This window comes from Leucopleurus acutus (genome assembly GCF_964270905.1).
Source record: "Leucopleurus acutus genome assembly, chromosome: 10".
NCBI lineage: Eukaryota > Metazoa > Chordata > Mammalia > Artiodactyla > Delphinidae > Leucopleurus > Leucopleurus acutus.
Genome location: NC_139153.1, coordinates 41,964,300 through 41,982,759, shown reverse-complemented (window position 1 = coordinate 41,982,759; position 18,460 = coordinate 41,964,300). Strand labels below are relative to the sequence as shown.

The window sequence follows — 18,460 nt, the reverse complement described above, 5'->3', positions numbered from 1 at the left end:
CCATGTAGGCCTTATCATTTGCGAGTAGTATTTCGTCAAAAATGTCTGCTGTGTGGATAAATCATACAGCAGTCCCCTAATACTGACTTCCTGAGAGCCTTATCCTCTACTCCAGCCAGGTTTCTTGTTCTTCACTGTAACCCCACTGCTCGGTACAGTTAAGTCCAGGTTTCCAGAGGACCCAGAATATGCAGAGGTCATGACGACAATGCCAAGAATGACACCACCACCTGCTTCTGTTAACTGAGTACTGGCTAGGCACCAGGTCTCTGCATGTTTTTCTCATTCAATAGAGCATTGTGAGGCAGGAATTGCTTTATTTCAACAAATCTAAGATGCAACTGATTTTAAGATGATCCCCAATCCAGAGCTGTTAAAATGTGAAAAAAACATAAATGCACGGTAGAATTGATGAAGGCTGGCGTTATCATCCCCACTTTACAGACAAGGAACTCACGGAGAGGTCAGAGCCAAAGATCACGGGTGGCAAACAGCGGAGCTGAAATGAGAACCCTGGTTTTCTCAGGGGCTCTCTGACCCCAGAGCTCACCTCTTAACTTCTAAGACGATTTACCTCCCAGTGTAGAAAAAGAGGAAAAACCCCTTTGACTCTCACTCACAGCCCTGCCGTGGGACAGAGGGACTGTCAGAAGTTGCGTTTGGTTTAGACACTGAGAAAGATGTCCCCAGCCGAGATGGCTGGGACATGCTGCACAAAGCTACCTCCTCTGACAATTCTTGAAAGAAAAGGAACCCCTAGCCACTGCTCTCAAACATCATGGTTAGAAAGCAGACCTGCCAGGACTGAGGCTGAGCCTGAGCTGCTAAAAGTTAATCAACACTGACCCCTCAAGCAAAGGTCAGCAAACGGCGAAGACATGTTCTTGGGACTGAGTCTCACAACAAGTGACTGTGGTCTGGTGTGTCCTACTAGAAGTGTCTGCTGTGGCGGCACTGACAGCCAGCAGCCAGGGACCAGGAAAGACACACAGCCTTCCTCCCCCACCCTCAGGCTGGGGTAAAGCTCATAACCTGACCTGGGAACTCCTGAAATTTTGAAAGAAGGAGCCTTGGACGTGGAATATGAAATTTCCAGCTCTAATCTCTGATAATTACCAACAGATGAAAAGAAAGGGTCTTGAGAAAGTGTGGTGCCTTTTAAAAACTCCCACCAAAGTGCTCTGAGGGCTGGGTATAGGACATTGAGATGGCCTTGGGATGTGGGGCATGACAGACGAGGATAGCACATGGGGTGGGAAAGGGCAACTGAACAAATTCTGATGCCTGTCCTCCTCCCTGGATCAGGAGCTCTGCCATGGGCTCCTCTCTTCCCTCCAATAAGGACCTCTGGGTCCCAGACTCATCCTTGAGAACCAGAGACTAAAACAGAGAGAAGATGGCTTACTTTGTGGAGAAACCTCTGAAGACCAGGGGCAAACTCAGATTTGCAGGGATTGTCATTTTACTTTCTGTGTGTATGTGTGTGCATGTATATAGATTTAAAAAGAAAAAAGCCATCTCCCACATTTTAGCTGGATGTAGACTGGTGTGGTTAAGAGCACAGACCCTGGCACCAGGTGTGTGTGCAAACCCAGGCTCTGCCTGACTGGATGTGTGACCGTAGGCAAGTCACTTAACCTCTCTGTGCCTGTTTCCACATCTGCAAAATGGGAATAATAATGGTCCCTGCCTCACAGGACCAAACGTGAGGACTCAATGAGCTATTATCTGTGAGACTCGTGCCTGGCACACATGAAATGCCATGAAGGCCCAAAATACTACATAAACAGGAGATATGCCTGAGAAAGTGATTTTTACCTCATCGATATTTGCCTTCACAATGAAGACTGTTGTGGCCTCCACTAACCTGGGTATGAGAGACTGCAGTCGGTTATCACTGTGTCTGAGCAGTTAGGAACCTGCGCCTTGAGTCTGTCAGGAGAGTGTCACTGGGGTCCCCATGACACAGAGGAAGGAGTCAGCTTCAGACTGTGTTGTAGCAAATGTGCTGGTGCTCCAGAGAGGCTTACAAGACCTGCCCTGGTGATTCATGAGGGACGGAAAACTTGCCAAAATTCTCCCCTTGGGACGTCACCTGGAAGGGTGAACCTGGGCCCTGGACTCCACAGCCAGTACAGAACACAGCGGGTTCCTCCCGAGCCTGCTCTCTGCACACGCACCCCCGCCTGCCTTGCCTTTGTCCAGTGAGCCAAGGCCCACAAGTCTCTCTCATTGGGCAACGTTGAGCTCAGGGAAGTCTGGGGGGCAGCAGGCCCAGAACTGGAGTGAGTCCCACCCGGAACCAGGTGGAAGAGCAAAACAAGCAAGATGGGTGTCTCGTCTTCCTGCTTAGAAGGAGGCAGAATATCTCTGCAAATGAGCCAATTCCGCCATCTCCCAGAGACTCACAATTCAGAGACTTAACGGGTGGTTTGAAAACACAAACACACACACACAGAAATCAGACCCAGACCCAGAAAGAGGTATTTGATTTTGTTTACAAAGTGCCTTTACAGTGCCTGAGAGGAGGGCCAGGCAAGGTCTCCCAGCCTTAACAGGGAGGATATCTGAGCCCCAAATATTTCAATATGATGTGTCCCGAGGGCTCCGATTACTCTCGGTGTAAACACAGATCACAGGGCTAATTTCAGCTGGCAACAGCAAAAGCACAGTCACAGCTCTCTCAACACCAAGCTCGGTGTGCCCTGCAGCCAAGCCGTACCTTGCAAATCGCGGATGATTCTCTGTAGCTGGCTCTCCACGCTGGTGGACGCCATGGTAACCGTGACCGTCAGGGGCCGCCTTTCCTGGCTGTGGGCCTCCTGCCTGGGGCCGCTCAGCAGTGGTCAGACTCCGAGGTGGCACCTGCACAGGAGCGGTCACAGACACAATTTAAAGACAGTAGTAGAGGCACACTGCTCCGGGCACAAAGTCGCCCCATCTGGGCATCTTCCCTCAATGGGAAGGGCTTGACCTTTCTGTGTGGGCCTTGCTCTGTGGGCATTCTCTGATACACTTATGTTCAGACACAGGGACCTGGTTGGGAGCTTCAAAAGAAACAAGATCAACTAAATAGCATGACCTATTCTTTCTGAGCTCCCCTCCTAGTCTGCCCTTAGGCAGGCCTGCCGCACTTTCCACCTTTAAGAACGCTTCCCAGTGGCTCCCCCCATCCCCCTACACCAAGGCCAGAACTAGTCCAACCCCGCTTACTGACCTGCTAAGCCTAAGGTGCCACCACACCAAATCTGTCGTCTCCTCCAGGCCGGGCCCTCCCCCCTCCCCAGGCAGCGGTGGAGGCCTGAGGCTGAGGACACGTACCCTAAGGGCTTCCGGACCAAGGAGAGCCTGGCTTGCCTCTCAGGGAGGTCTGCAGCCTCCAGCCACCAGAGTCCCGCTCAGCTTGGGAGGGCAGACACCAGGGGCCGTCAGGGGCCTGCGCAGCCCTCAGGACCAGTCAAGGGCAGTCTCTATTTTAAGCTCGGTTACAGTTCTCTCACGGCTGGTGAGTCCCGAGTTACCATCGCTCCTTGGGCAGCTGCTGAAGTGATTTAAGGACACAGAGGTGGCTGGAGACCAACAAAGAGGAGGAGATACGAGCAGCATCGGAAGGAGGTCTGGACACGCACTTGGACACCACCATATTCTCCTTTCAGAACCTCTAACCCTTTCCTTAGATGTCCGCTGCAAAGGCATAACATTTGCTGGCAAAAGCAGTTGGCAAGACTAGAGGTGGCCTTAGTAGCCACCCCAGACGAGGGCCTGCTGCACACTGGGCCTGTTACGTGCTTTACACACTCACTCATTTTAATTCTCAGCAGCACCCTGGGAGATAGATAACGTACAAGGGAGAAACTGGCATACAGAGAAGCTGTGTAACTTGTCTAAGGCCCCGGGCCAGTAGGGAGGGGAATCGTGATGTGAACTCTGGTCAGTCTGAATTCAACCCCTTTGGCTCTACAACGGAGCCACTGTCACTACAGCAAATGTCAACCACTTCCACTGGCTTCTAGGAACTGCCCTGAACTCCAGCGCCTCTCAAATGTGCCACCACCTTGAGTGTTTCAAACATGAACTGGTCCTCACTCTCCCACCACGCTCTTCGCCTTACTGCTCTAGGAGACAAGGCAAGAAGATCCAGGGGGAGAAATGGTCGCCAACCTCAAGTTCCTCCAAATATTTACACAAGCATTCCAGGTCAGCCTGAGGCCTGGGGAGGGCCTGTCATGGCGCAGATATGCCAAGGCCTGTTTTTAACTCACAAGCCAGTGCAGCTGTGAGTCAGTGAAAACAAGGCCCAAAGAGGGCTTCTCCAGCCTAGGAGGAACTAGACAGGTACATACCTGTACCACACTCCCAGTAATTCGTGACATGGAGCGCCAGAGAGTCAGGGCATCCACAAAGACTCCGCCCAAGTCCCCAGCAAGTGCTGGCACCTGCCATCACAGACACCAAACCGAGGGTGGGTGTGATTTACCAGAAGCCAGCCTGCCCATCCCTGGGCGGCTCTCTAGGTCAGCTGCTGAGCACAGAGCCTGAGCAGGGACCAGCCAGGGCCCTAGAGAGCAGGAGCCCAGGATGGGCCAGACTTCTGCAGGGGCTCTGCTGCCTGGGCAGACACTTGGCTCCTCCCCCAGCGAGGAGGAGAGGACCAAGGATCATCACTGTCAATGCACAGCTGCCCCGGCACCACACGGTCAAGTGCAGCCTGGGGATACTGGGGCAACAAGGCACCATCCAGCCCTGGAGGAGCTCGGCTGTGCACCAAGAAGACAGACAGAAAAGCATCCAGATATGCGGATATGGCAGAAGAGGTCCATGCAGAGACATGAATAAAAAGTTATGGGTACTCAGCAAGGAGAGGGAATGAACCAGGGATACACACAACAAATGATGTTTGCCGAGTGAAAGAAGCCAGACTGAAAAGCTACCTACTTTATGATTCCATCTGCATCCTGTTCTTACAAAGGCAAAACACTGGGGGGGAAATCAGATCCATGGGTGCCAGGAGCTGAGGGGGAAGGGAGGGTTTGACTACAAGAGAGTATGCAGAAATTTTGCTGGGCAACTCTACTCTGTGTCGTGATTATGGTGTTGGTTACATGACTGTATATATTTGACGAATATATATTTGTCAAAACTCACATACTGTACATCTTATCTCAGCAAACAAAAGAGCAGCATTGGTATGAATTTAGCAAGATGCAATGGGACCTGAGGAAGGGAACTTTCATTCTGCTGGGGGAAGGGAGAGGATGGTGGACACTCTCAGTAATGGCAACTTAGTTGGGTGATGAACAGGAGGTCATCGCAGAGACCTGAGGAGGAAAGGGCGCCAGGTGGAGGGCACAGCAGGTGTAGAGGCTGTTTCTCTACCTGCACTCCCCTTATTTGACTATGGTCACCAGAGAGCTTTGTACCTTCGGAAAGAAATAATCTTGTAAGAAGATAACCTATACCCCATGAGTCCACTGGGTCTCTGTGTATACTTACTTAAAACTAGGCTGAGACTCGCAAATGACAGAGAGGGCGGAGCCTGGAAAGGAAGCACTAACGACAACAGATTCTTAGTCATCCAGGTTCTGGCTGGGACAACGCATGAACTATAAGACCAGCTGGATTTCCTAGAAACCAGCCCTCTTTGGAGCCTGGCACAAGGGCAATAGTGTCTGTAAACCAAACTGGCATCTTGGAATGACGAGCCTGAACAGGTAGAAACATGCTCCTTCAAGACTTCTTGGCACTTTGGTGAAGCCGCAAGTGTCAGCCCGAGCCCAGGAGGCCTTCTCCGCCTGAGCCTCGGAATGCCTCCCTCCGCTGAGGCCAAGTTCCCAGGCCACGGGGTGAGCTGTGCCCAACCACTGATTACACAAGTTGAGTTTCCAAAGACCCTCTGCCTCACCACCAAGATGAGCCCTGAGAAACCGCTGCTGGGCCTATAGGGCACAGCGACTACAGAGTGACCCACCACAGCTGTGGGTCACCACCTCACAGGTTTTCAGGAAGCAAATGGTCACCACAGGAATGCTATTTTCATGGACTTGAAAGAATGACTCTTCGCATTCTGGCCTCCCTTTTCCTGGGCCTGAGGTTATTATTAAACTTCAAAAGACACAGAATGGGGCACAGTCTCTCTCCACTCCTTGGTCAACTTCCTTGTGTCTCTAGATAAGCTTGCCCTTTGGTTTAGGGATGAGATATTTTTTACTAACAACATTCTGACACCAAATGTGTGGCTTTTTCCCCCATACCGATCGATATCCAGTTGACACTAATGGGTGTCCTACAATTCAATTCAATTCTTTTTCTTTTTGGCCATGCCGCAGGGCTTGCGGGATCTTAGTTCCCCGACCAGGGATTGAACCCGTGCCCTCGGCAGTGAAAGCGCGGAGCCCTAACCATTGGACCACCAGGGAAGTCCCTCAATTCAATTATAACTCTAACTACCTGAAGCCAGTGCAGACCCCATAGGTTAAAGGCTCAGTCCACAAGACTGCCCCGGCTTCAGACACCAGTCACAGGTCCCAGCACCTGTCACTACCTGTACCTCTGACCAACCAGCTATAAACTGGGGTTCCCCAAATCCCCATCTCAGGTTCTATAATTTGCTAGAACGGCTCACAAAACTTGGGGAAACATTTTACTATAACTGGTTTATTTTAAAGGACACAATTCAGCAACAGTGAAATGCAAGAGATGCAAGATAAGGGGGGTGGGGTGGGAGCTTCCATACCCTCAGGGCTCTGCGCCCTCCAGTACTTCAATGTGTCATCAGCACAGTATTTCTCAGAATCCTGTCATCTGAGGTTTTTACGGAGGTTTCATTACATAGGCATGACTGATTAAATCACTGGCCACTGGCCATTTATGCCACCTTCAGCCCCTCTCCACTCCCCAGAGGGGTCTAAGGGTGGGGCTGAAAGTCCTCTGGCAACCAGCCCTCAGGCAGAAGCTATCTATCCAGGGGCCCCATGAAGAGTCATCTTATTAGCATATGGTTATGCTTATGGTTGAAAGGGTTTTGCTATGAATAACAAAAGACGCTCCTATTACTCAGGAAATTCCAAGAGTTTTGGAAGCTCTGTGCCAGGAACCAGGGTAAGAGATCAAATATATATTTCCTATTATATTACGGGAATCACAGACTTCTGGCATGGACCAGTGCGATCCTGACCTCTACAACCCATTGGCAACCTGCTCTCCTAACTCAGGAGACACTCAGAGATTGCTTCTATCCACACCGCCATGGGCTCCAGGACTCCAGCGCCTTGCAAGGCCCCCAAAGTGCAAATCACCTCCATCAACCCAGGGTCCTTGTTGCATGACATTGTGAACACCTCCATCACTGTCTCTAGCAAGCTCTTTCAAATACCAGAGAAATTCATTTTATAAAATTTGGGGGAACACTGGATTCTCTTGCCAACAACTCAAAATTATGTTTAAGCTTATCCAGAATGTCTGAAAACATCCAATCTTCTGGTAAAGAGGAAAAGGGACTAAACGTGTTTTTAAAAATTCTTATTTATTACTTGGTACTGTTACCTGGGTTCCTCGTCACAGCCTATGTATTATTTTAGAGGTAAAGGATCTTCCCTGACCTCCAAATTCCTCCCATACCTGCCTAGATGTGCCTTAAACAACAGAGACGGCAGTTCAGTCCCAAATTAAGATACGAAGACGCTGACTCATGGAAACTTCTTTACACTATGGTACAAATGACTAATACTCATGATGTTGCCCCCAAACTGGCTCTGGCAGGAGAAACACAGTGCCAGCTGAAATTGCAACTTGCCATCTGCCTCTACAAGGATTAAGCCACTGCAGCCATTGGCCTTCAAGACATCCTGAAAGGAGTTCAGGGTGGAGATCAGGAATGAGGCACTCTGTGCTCTGGGAAAAACTGGCAGAACAAGCCTTCCAATAGTTCGACATTTTCAGGAGAAGATTTTACGAGCCTAAATTCTTCCATCTTCTCATATACAGAAAAGCACTCAAATCATTAACAGTGACATCTGCTCCTCGTGACTAGCAGCAAGCCTTGCCACAATGTGTGACTGACTGCACGTACCCCCTTCACTAAAACCATATATACTGACCTTCCCCCCCTTAACAAAACTTAACCCACGGCTCTCATGTTGTGTATTTTTTTTTCAGTTGACAACAGCATCTGAGTAGCCACATAAGGAAAGAAGGATCAGAAGGGGAGGAGGAGGTCTGGGGCATAGAAGACAACCCTGCCCTGCCTGCCAAATTTGCCATACTTGCTCCCAACACAATAGCCAAGACATGACCCAGAGAGGGCACCATACAGTCGGCTCCTCCCCGACTCCCAAACAAGCTGGGGCATACAAGTTGTCAGTTCCACCCTGACTGGGAAAGAATGTTAACAAGGACAGTTCAGACCAGTCAAAAGCAGGAAGCCTTTCCGAAGAGTCCATTGCCTCGGCCTGGTTCAGCACACCCAACAGCATCTATCTAGTTACCACCTATGGAAAGGGGGCACTTGGCTGGTACCTGCAGCTGTGAAGGCCTGGAGGTCCTGGGGCTCAGTGCTGAAACGGTCAGTGGTCAGGCAGACTGCCCTCACCAGAGCTTCTAGATGGTGCCCAGGAGAGTGCTCAAGAGTTTATCAGAGGCCAGCTCAGAGGCCAAGATTTCAGCACACGTGAACAAAGGCTCATTAGGCGACACAATTATAATTAAAGACCTATAATTAAAGGGCTGACCAACTGCAGGCCTGGGTCATCTCGCCCAAACCACTCCTTGCTTGTAATCTTCTCTTTCTTAAAGGGAATGAAGACTTGAGACTTTGCCATCACTTCTTGAAACTTCTCTCGGCCCCCTCCCTCCCACCAACAATTCCAGGTCTCTCGGTCACTCCCCCTGGAACATACACAAAACTGGCCCCGATTCCAGTCTGCTGACCCAGGAGAGCAGGGTCAAGAGGGACTTGTGGTTGTGCGGTGTTGCTTCTGGGCTTGGAGAAAGCTATCTTCTTTACGAAGGTGGGCAGTTGCTCAGGAAGGAGCCACATATCCACATTTGGGGGTGCAGGGCAGAGGTCTTGCCACTGGAAAGCCCAGAGAAAACATCCAGGAAGCAATGGGCAAGGAAAGTGTCTTCTCTTCTCTCAATCACAGCTGAGTCCTGCCAAGCTGGACCCTATTCAGAATGCAGAATCAGATTCATCTTGTGAAATTTCCATTCCCTATCATGTAACAAATAATGCGATAAAGATTATGCCATGATTGGGTGAGCCCCATGGGACATTTAGTTCAAAGTATTGACCTCTTCCTACTGTGTGTGTGTGTGTGTGTGTGTGTGTGTGTGTGTTTTCAGATACAGTGGAGAGAGGTTACCCTTTACCTTCGTCCACGGAGGAGGTGTGCAAGGAGAAGAACAGACATTCTCGGTGGTTAACTTTGGCTGAGGCTTCTAGGCCCCGCTTCTGACCCAGGCTGTAGATGCCCTGGAAAAAGCACCTGGGGCTACAGTTCCTTCCAGCTCCACATTAAGCCACCACCTCTGGTTCAGTTGCCAGCCCACCCTGGACCTCTTACAGGGATCCTCCTCTTGGCCTAGCCCTCTGCAGACTGATGGCTTGCTTGGAATGCTTTTTCCCTTCAGGATTTTCTTCTGGATTCCAAGGGCTCCCCTAACTCGGTTTTCTGCCCCAGGCCAAGGGTGTAGTACCCCAGGCTCCTGAGACGGTTAGCCGGACCTGCCCTTGGGCTCTGAAACCAGCCACACTGCCACAGGACTATACCCAGACCACAGACTCTCCTTAAGTCTGTCCTCCGAAACACACCGGCACGCACATCCTCATCCCTGTGAGGAGGATCTGACCCAACTAGAAACAGGCACCTGGTTCCTTTCAAATGCCACAGAGAACAGCAAGGACCACTGGCGGCCACTAAAACCACCAGGCTGACTGGCTCCAAAGTGAGGAAGAGGGAGAAACACCTCCTGCCCAAATCAGCACAGTTCTGTCATCCTCATCTTGTAAAAGCCAGGGAGCCCATGCACTCTGAGGCCGAAGCTCTTATGAGAACAGTACAGTAACACATCTAAAAATAGCATGATAAACAGAGACCCATGGAAACAGTTCCAAACCCACCCTACTGATTGATTTAGGTGTTCAAACAGAGGCTATTAAACCAATCAAAAGCTTAAAAAAAAATCTGGCATTGAGATCACAAACAGGAAATATTGTTTATCTTTTGAGCAACACAATGACATCCATCCACTAGGTGAACAGATGTTCACAAGGCCAAACTCGAATCATCTCTGCTCACAGGCGGCCTCTGGTTAACGAATCTTACCTGCTCTGCTGCCTGGGCTGGCTAGTGAATGTGGCTCCAGACTTTGAGTTCCTATCAGTGATTTTCACCATGACACCACAGCTAGACAATACGCTTCCTCTGCCTCAGGTTTAAAGACACTTTGGTTTTGAGTCACCAAAGCTGTCCTTGGAATCACCAGAAAATGCAGGTTACCCATTAGCCAAGCCTCTCCCCTGAAGGGAAGACGGGGACTGCCATTCCTGAGTGCCTATTGTATGTTCTAGAGGCAGCAGCCCACAGTCTCAGTGACCAACATGGGACAAAGTTACCAACTGCTCTGATCTTGTGCTGTTTTGGGTGGTTCCTCTTGTCACAAACATCTGTGGGGGCCATTCCATCCCAGAAGGACCAGGTTAAAAGCATGGCTCCTGAACCCATGCTGGTGTCCCAAAACCAGTCACAAGGAGCAAAGACCATCCAAAGAGTAGCTAGAGGATCGACTCTAAAGCAACACAAAAATAACTGGAGTAAAATATTAACTGTAGAATCTAACAGGTGGGTATATGTTCTCTATACAATTCTTTCAATGATTCTGTATGTTTGTTTTCCCAAATTAAAAACTAAATGAAGCATTACGCAAAGAACACTTTTAACAGAAACAGAAAATCTTTTTCCTAAAGCCTTTTCACGTTCTTTTAATCAAAGAAGGCCCCGTCCCATCACTGAGACAATTAACTCTGATTTCCAGGGTGATTAATAATAACGGCTCATAACTGGTACAGGGCATTCAATAATTTCTGAACAGTAGCTCTCAAGGGAGGGAGGGTCAAGTGGAACCTACTCAACATGGGCCCACTTCAGAGGGGTGGGAGCCACTGAAAGCAGAACCTCAGCGTGACAGCTCTTCCCCAGCTACAATACCCAGCAGCCCGCATTAGGCAGATGGCAGGGGAGTTAAGCTTGCTACAGAGCACAAGGCTGGAAGTGGCAGGAGAGCAGTGAGCAGATTAACGCCTGATCCTCTGCCCTCAAAGAGCCCCTGACCCATTTCTCTGTTGGGAAAGGAAACTGCTGTGGTAAGACAGGCAGAGGGACAGAGAGGCTGTGGCCAACACCGGTAGTTTCAAAGAGTGCTCTATTTTGCTCTGGAGGGGGGCAGCGGATGGAACTCTGAAGAGTGACAAGGGGCATCAGATGACACAAGTGCACTATCTGGGAGCCACGTGGTTAAGGTGTCAACCACACATGCTTTTCTGAGGAAAAGTAAAATTCAGCCCTCCCCTTACACCCTCCGGCCTAGGTTCTTCATATCACGGACCCTAGCCGAAGTCCGGTGCAGCCACACCACAATCCAAAAATCCACAGGTGTTTCAGGAACAATCACCTGGGGGCTATCTCGAAACCCTACACCAAAGCACAAGAGACAGTGGGTAAAGAGAATGGGCCATGGCCTGGGGATGGCCCAGGATGAACAAACCGTCCCCTTACGAGAGGGGAGAGACCCGGGCAAAGTTAAGCCTTGGAGTTTTGCAAAGTTAAGGTCTGGGCTGTCCCGGCCCAGCTGAGCCAGGAAATACGCCTCTTCAGGTTATCGGCTTCTTGGACAATGCAAGCAGAAGCTCGGGGACCTGTCCCTCCTGTGCTTAAAGACTCCAAGACTTGTTCTGAGACCACACATGTGGGATCCTTGGCCGTCGGGTGTTTTGGAACTGCTGTTTGGGCGGAGGGGGGAGGGGGACTGTCTGTCTTTCTAACTGATTACCAGAGGCAGCCTGGGGTCCAGGGTCAGATTCACCGGCCCTAGGTGCTTCCTAGGCCCGCTGGGCAAGGGCATTGGGCAAGGGCTCCGGCAGAGTCTGTGGGACATCCGGCATAAGGGCGGAGGCGGTAAGGGCAACAGGTGACAAGCCGCGCCTGGAGGGAAGTTCTCCGCTCCGGAGACGACAGCAACTAGAGGTGCCCCATGAGTCCGGACGGCCATCCGCAACACTTACGCGCTCGTGGGTCCACGCTGGGACAGAACCGAAACTTTCTGCTGCCAAGCGGAAGAGTACGAGAGCGCGGTGTAGGCGGCCATGATACGCAGACCCCTCCGCAGACTGGCGCAGACTACAACTTCCAGCATGCTCCACAGGGCCTCTGTCTACAACTCCCATCGGACCCCACGGACAGAGTGCGGACTACAACTCCCGGCATGCTCCGCAGAGCTGATGCTCACAACGCCCACTGGTTCCATGGCGGCAGCCGGCTTTAAATTAACCCTTGCAATCCCTGGGAGCACGTGTGTCCACAAATCGTATGTCTGGGATCCTGAAAGCAGTGCTGTCCACGTGTGGCTTTTGAGAACTTGAAATGTGACTAGTTTGAGTTGAATTGTACATGTGCTGTAAGTGCAAAATACACCTGAGTTCCAAAAGAATGTAAAATAGCTCATTAGCATTTTTATATTGATTCCATGTTGAAATAATAATGTTTTAATATATCGGGCTAAATAAAAAGCATTATATATTGCTGGGCCTAATGGTCTATCTTTTCATCCCCCTTGCTACTTAACACAGGGACCTGCTTAAAATCACTGCTCAAAAACTATGTGTTAATGAATGAACTATCACTCCTAACTTCTCCCTACTCTCTGCCCAATTTCTATTTATAAGTTACATTTTCTATTTATACGTTGTGAAGCACTCTGAGGCCGCACTCAATAGAACAAAATGCACTCATTAGTAATGAATGGTCACAAGAGAGGAGAGGAACAGCACCTGGAGTACTTCAGCCTATGACTGGGCTCCAAAACACCCTTCTACCTCACAGGACTTAGCTGTTGGTGTCCAGTCAGGAGCCATGGCCCCAACATTACAAATGCACAAAGAGGGGAGTTATCTGGTAGAATAATTCAGGAAAGGAAATAGATTTAGGCTATGGCATCTCATTAGCCATCTTTTCTGAGTTAGTTGTAGAGAAGGCAGTGAGTTAGATGAATGGAATAGTCAATTTGTGGGAGCTGGGGAGAAGTGATTTCCATCCTTCCTGTTGGGATGGAAACAATGAAAGGAAAAGGGAAGAGGGGGAAGGAGATGGCAAAGGGAAATCATTCATCCTGAAATGCAGTCCCCCTAAAACTGAGTCCCCCTGCCAAGGGAACAGACACAGGTGGGTACTTCCTTCCCCAGACTCCCACAGTTCACTGCAAAGTGCCTTGGAATAATTTTAATGACACATTTAAGGTGTCCGTTCCCAGCTGTGTGGACAATCAAGCCAGGTCATTCTCTCTCAGTCAAGAGGGTTCATCCAGGTCACCTGGAAAAAGGGCCAAGATTCCCTGGGACAAAAGTAATCCTATGGAAATCTTTCCCCACACAGGAATGACCAGAGGCTGGCCAACTTGAGAGTGGGGCTTTGTGGTCTCACTCCCCTCAACGTGGCCCTCCCATAGCCTTTGCACAGGGCCTGGAACAGGCCCTCTACAAAAGTGGCCAGGGACCTGCTGGAGGTCTACATATCCCTCCCTCACCCCCACCCTCGTCTCTACTCCCTGCAACCATCCAATTCCACGTGCCATCTGTTGCCCATGTCTTCTCTCTAACTGTGGGTGATGCTCAAAGCTGATTTTCTTTTTTCTTTTAGTACGTTTTTTTAAAATTAATTTATCTGGTTGTGCCAGATCCTAGTTGCGGCAGGTGGGCTCCTTAGTTGCGGCTCAAGGGCTCCTTAGTTGCAGCATGCAAACTCTGAGTTGCGGCATGCATGTGGGATCCACTTCCCTGGCCAGGGATCGAAGCCAGTCCCCCTGCTCTGGGAGCGTGGAGTCTTAACCACTGTGCCACCAGGGAAGTTCCCAAGGCTGATTTTCTGAAATGATAAAGTCAAGGAGCCAGGCCACCTTTGTCATCCTTTGGTCCTTCTAGCCATACTCTTTTGTGGAGGGGATAGGGGTGTGGGATGTGGGGGGATTGCAACAACCCTACACCTAAAATCTGGGCTGACCCCAAGGTGGAGAGGGGAGCTCTGTACTTGGAATAACTTGGTGAGGATTTAGGATAACTTTCTTTCCCTTACCAAAATCCGCTGCAAACCTGCCAAATATATCCTACCAAGTTTTCAGGATGCCTGAAATTCCCAGCAGGAAGTGGTATCATTCCTTCTGACTGGAGGGTTGATCTTTGGAAGGTACTTGTTCAGGCACCATGGGTCATGAGACAGAAAAAACCTTGGACTTGAAGGCAGAAAACACAGGTGCCAGACCACGGGAGAGATAGGAAAAAAAGCTGAAGCTAGGAGCTCTCAAGACAGACTTGGCCTCCTGGACAATTTCACCTAAGGCCTGAATGGAGCCAATCTCCTACCATCCTGACCCACACAGGGCTTGTTTGACACTTTATCTCCAGTCCTCCTTCTGTATCACTCCTTTCACCCAAGATCTTAACCCAGATCCTTCATAAGCAGAGAACTTTTGAGAATCCTAAATAATGATCTTGGGTAGAAATGAAGGGAACATAACCAGTCTGAGGTAAGTCAGTACATGCTAATCTTTTATTTGCATATATGATACAGTGATGCTTTCTGTTTTTATGAGATGATTTTATGAATAATTCATATTTGTCCCGTCACAGGCAGGTTTCATAAATGAAAGCCGCGAGTTCAACAAACCAGGCACTGTCCGGGCTGGTGGGCCCAAGAGAAGAGTTCGTGGGAAGCCCATTGGGGTGGTGCCTGGTGTTGACCGGAAGACATAAGCAAGTGTGAGAAGAAGAAACAGAAGTAGAAAAGAGTCAAAAAGATGGTCTCCTATCCACTTACTCAACCAACCACAAACATTGCTGGGCACTGAGGGAGGTTCTAGACATGCAACATGGGGTTTGTGCCCTCAAGCAACTTCCACTCTGGCTTGGGTCATCTGAGGTCTGGGGCTGCCCCAGGCTTGCAGGCATGTTCCTATTTAGAGATCAGCAAGGTTTCTCTCTTGCTGATTTTGTCCCAGAGTGTGGAGGTGGAAATGCTGTGAAGAGGATCTACCCTCAGAGCTGCTGTGGATTTTTTATGCTCCAGGAGTGGTAGGAGGTCTGCAGCACTGGGTCCAGGGCACCATTTTTTGACTGGAGTAGGAGGCATAGGCCCACAATGGTCCAGTTGAGGTTGAGCAGTGGTTTCAGTGGGTAGGGGGAGGGGAAAGCAGGAGGTTGTGGTCCATGAAGAGTGTGGTCAACAAATGTGGGGTGTGGTCACTGGGGTGCAGCTTGTGGGTTGCTTCCTTCAGCAGTCCTGCCCAGGTTCCCTTTCTGGTAGGATGGATGCCCCTCCATCTTCCCATTCATCCCTCTCCTTCTCTGTGCCTCTTCCCTTGGATTCCCAAGGAGCTAGATTAGGAGAAGACTCTGGATTAAAAAGATTACCCCGGGAGCTAGTCTACTAGGGATGCCAAAACATCACTAGAAATGCAAAGAGACAAATGTGATTGTACTGATGAAGTGCTCCCAGGGATACAGCTATATGTGTGGAAAAGAATACTTAGGTAAGTATCTTGGGATGTAAAGGAATGGGATGGGGCGAGAAGACGGTGGAGTGAGGGCATGCATGCTCTGTAGGGATACAAGCTCCCCAAACCTGCCTTCTAAGAAGAGTGGGCTCAAAACCTGCTTTGGTTTGGCGAAGTGGGTGTGTCAGTGGAGTCCTCAGCTCTCCTGATCCCTGGGCTCAGCCCGCCCTCTGAACAAAAGTTGAATAAAATTGTAATAATATCAATTTGAAGGAGTGCAGAATGATTAGCCTGACCAGAAGCTCATAGGCTTAGCTCTGACCCCATAACTGTCTTTCCTTTTGCTGTTCCTTTCTTCTGTGGTGAGTGATGGCCCCACCAACTGGCTATAAGTCCACGGGAGTTTTATCCCTTCAAGGGTGCACTACCCAGCCCTCTCCAACAGGTGCTACAGGCCTAATTCTTAAAAATAGACCCTCACTCTTCCCCAGTCAGCTCAAACTCCTTCAAGGCTGGCTGCCCAGGGGCAAATAGATCATTGATCAATTGCAGCAGGAAGTGAAGGGGAAAATGCTTTACAAGCTCTCTAGGCTCCAGGTGAGGGCTATATTAGTAGCTACTTTATTCAACAAGCATGTATTGAGTGCCTGCTAAGTGCAAAGTCCTGCTCAAGGGACTGTGGAAGACTCTGGAATTCCCATTTTCAAGGAGTTGCAGCCAAATGTTCGTAACTGGGGTGCATGTCAGAATCACATGGGGAGCTTTTCCAAAGGCCCCTCTCCAGAGCTGAATCAGGTTCACAGATTGAGACCAGGTCTGTGGGGTATGGGAAAGCTCAGAGGGTGGTTTTTATCTATGTCCTTGGATGTGAAGCTCTGGGACAGTGTAAGAGACAGGCATGTGTACCACTAACTAAAAAGCAAGGGCAAGTTTACCCAATGCCACAGAGAGAGATAAGCAACGTGCTCTGAGAGTGGAGACTAGCAAAGAAAGGTTAGTATTTATAAAGCAGCAGCCTGGGCAAACAAGGTAGAATATGTCACATGAGCATGGCTCTCACAAAGAGCATAAATTGTAAGAATAATGACAGCTATCATTCTTTTCTCCCACTCAGTACACAGTGATAGAACACCAGGGTCCACTGCTTGGCAGGGTGCAAGACCAGGTTCCTGCCCTCTGGCAGTCTGCAGTGTGATGGGGCAGGGAGATAGGACACCCATGGGTGTAACTACGACATGCTGGAGAGCGCCAAATACTATTTTAGAGAGAACAAGCGGAGTGCTGTGACAACCCAGAGAGTGCTCTTCTGATTTACAGGTTGTGGACACCTTCCTGAAGGAGCTGGCATTTCAGCTGGGGCTTGTAGGTTAGGGAGTAGAAGGCCCAGCATGACAAAGGCCCAGAGGAGACTGGGAAAAGGGTATCTGGGAGAGGACCCGTGGCCTTTTGTGGCTGGATCCCAGGCTGCTTGGGGGGTGGGGGCTTACGTTGGAATAAAATTAGAAAGGATGGAAATGTTAGTTGGCACCAGATCGTAGGGGCCTTTATTTACATGCAAATAAAGCCTACGGTGTTTGGGCTTTATTTGCCATGTAACGTGGAGCCACTGAGGGTTTTGAAGCACCCTGATGTCAATGCAGAGGACGCTTGGTGGGGAAAGAGATGAGCAGCAGGAAGGTGCAGAGGAAGTGAGGCGGTTTGGGGACGAAGCCACAGGCATGTGAGAGACACTGGGAAGGTAATATCAACAGGACTTGGCGGTGGGAGTGGGAGTGGAGGGGAAGGAAATGCAGGGCTCAAAGATAACTTGGTTTTAGGGGGAAGCTGGGACCATCAACCAGGAGGGGGAGAACATTTTATGTGGAACATGATGAATCGGAAATGTCAGCTCAATACCCAGCTGGAAAGGAGGCGATGCTGGAGGAATCTTCAACTCTGGATGCCTTCATCAAGGTGGGTGTTTGGTTATCTGGGCTTCAGAGCTGGACTGTTGGCACCTGGAGGGTAGCGTCTGCATCTCATTCATTTTTACATCCTCCAAATAAATGCCGGCAGAAGATGGCACTTATCGCACTCATTCTTAAGATTATAGACTAAATATGCCAGTGCCAGTTCACGTGCTAGCAACTGGAACTATGATACAGAACACGTCTCGAGTCCAGCTGCGGGTTTTTAGAGTCCAGATTTCCTTCTGACTGTGCTTATTTGAGGATGTGATCACTTTTGTTCTGCAGAGAGCCCCATCCGGAGCCAACCCCCTCCAAAATCAACTGGGACAGCCCTACCATCAGGGAGGGGAGAGACCGTCTTGCCAGCAGCCTACATCTGCACAGTTGAATTTCAGACCCTCATAAAGTCTTGAGGGATGCTCCTTTCAGGGCATGCTTTCCTATTTTACAGACTTCTGAACTAAGCAAGGATAAGAAATCCATGTCTGAATGAAAGAATAAATGCTAAAAGATTTTCTCAAAATCTAAGAAACGTTTTTCTGGATGGCAATATAAAATTTCCAGATGGGGAAATTTTCCGCAGAAGAGGGGGCATATAGGACCCCTTGACGTAATGTACTTCTTTCACCCCCGTCGCTGCAGTGGTAGCGTGTCCCAGAGCTGTGCCTTCTATGCTCCTTCCTGCCCTGCTTCTCCTTCAGCTCCACCTCCTCCGGCTCCTCTGTCTACCGCCACCTGCTCCACCAAACTCCCTC

General features: G+C 49.7%; 1 protein-coding gene across 2 annotated transcripts in view; it reads right to left on the bottom strand.

Annotated features, from left to right (window-relative positions):
* Nucleotides 1-12,375, bottom strand: part of FYCO1 (FYVE and coiled-coil domain autophagy adaptor 1) — a gene marked incomplete at its 3' end in the record, with an annotated part of 83,695 nt that extends 71,320 nt beyond the window's left edge. For both annotated transcript variants that reach the window (XM_082848548.1, XM_082848547.1), the window contains exons 1-2: nucleotides 12,278-12,375; nucleotides 2,723-2,865 (exon numbers count right to left, since the gene is read on the bottom strand). In XM_082848548.1, coding sequence (XP_082704674.1) covers nucleotides 2,723-2,777 — 55 coding nt within the window. In that variant the 5' untranslated portion in view covers nucleotides 2,778-2,865; nucleotides 12,278-12,375. The remainder of the gene's footprint in view (nucleotides 1-2,722; nucleotides 2,866-12,277) is intronic.
* Nucleotides 12,376-18,460: the final 6,085 nt, after the last annotated feature.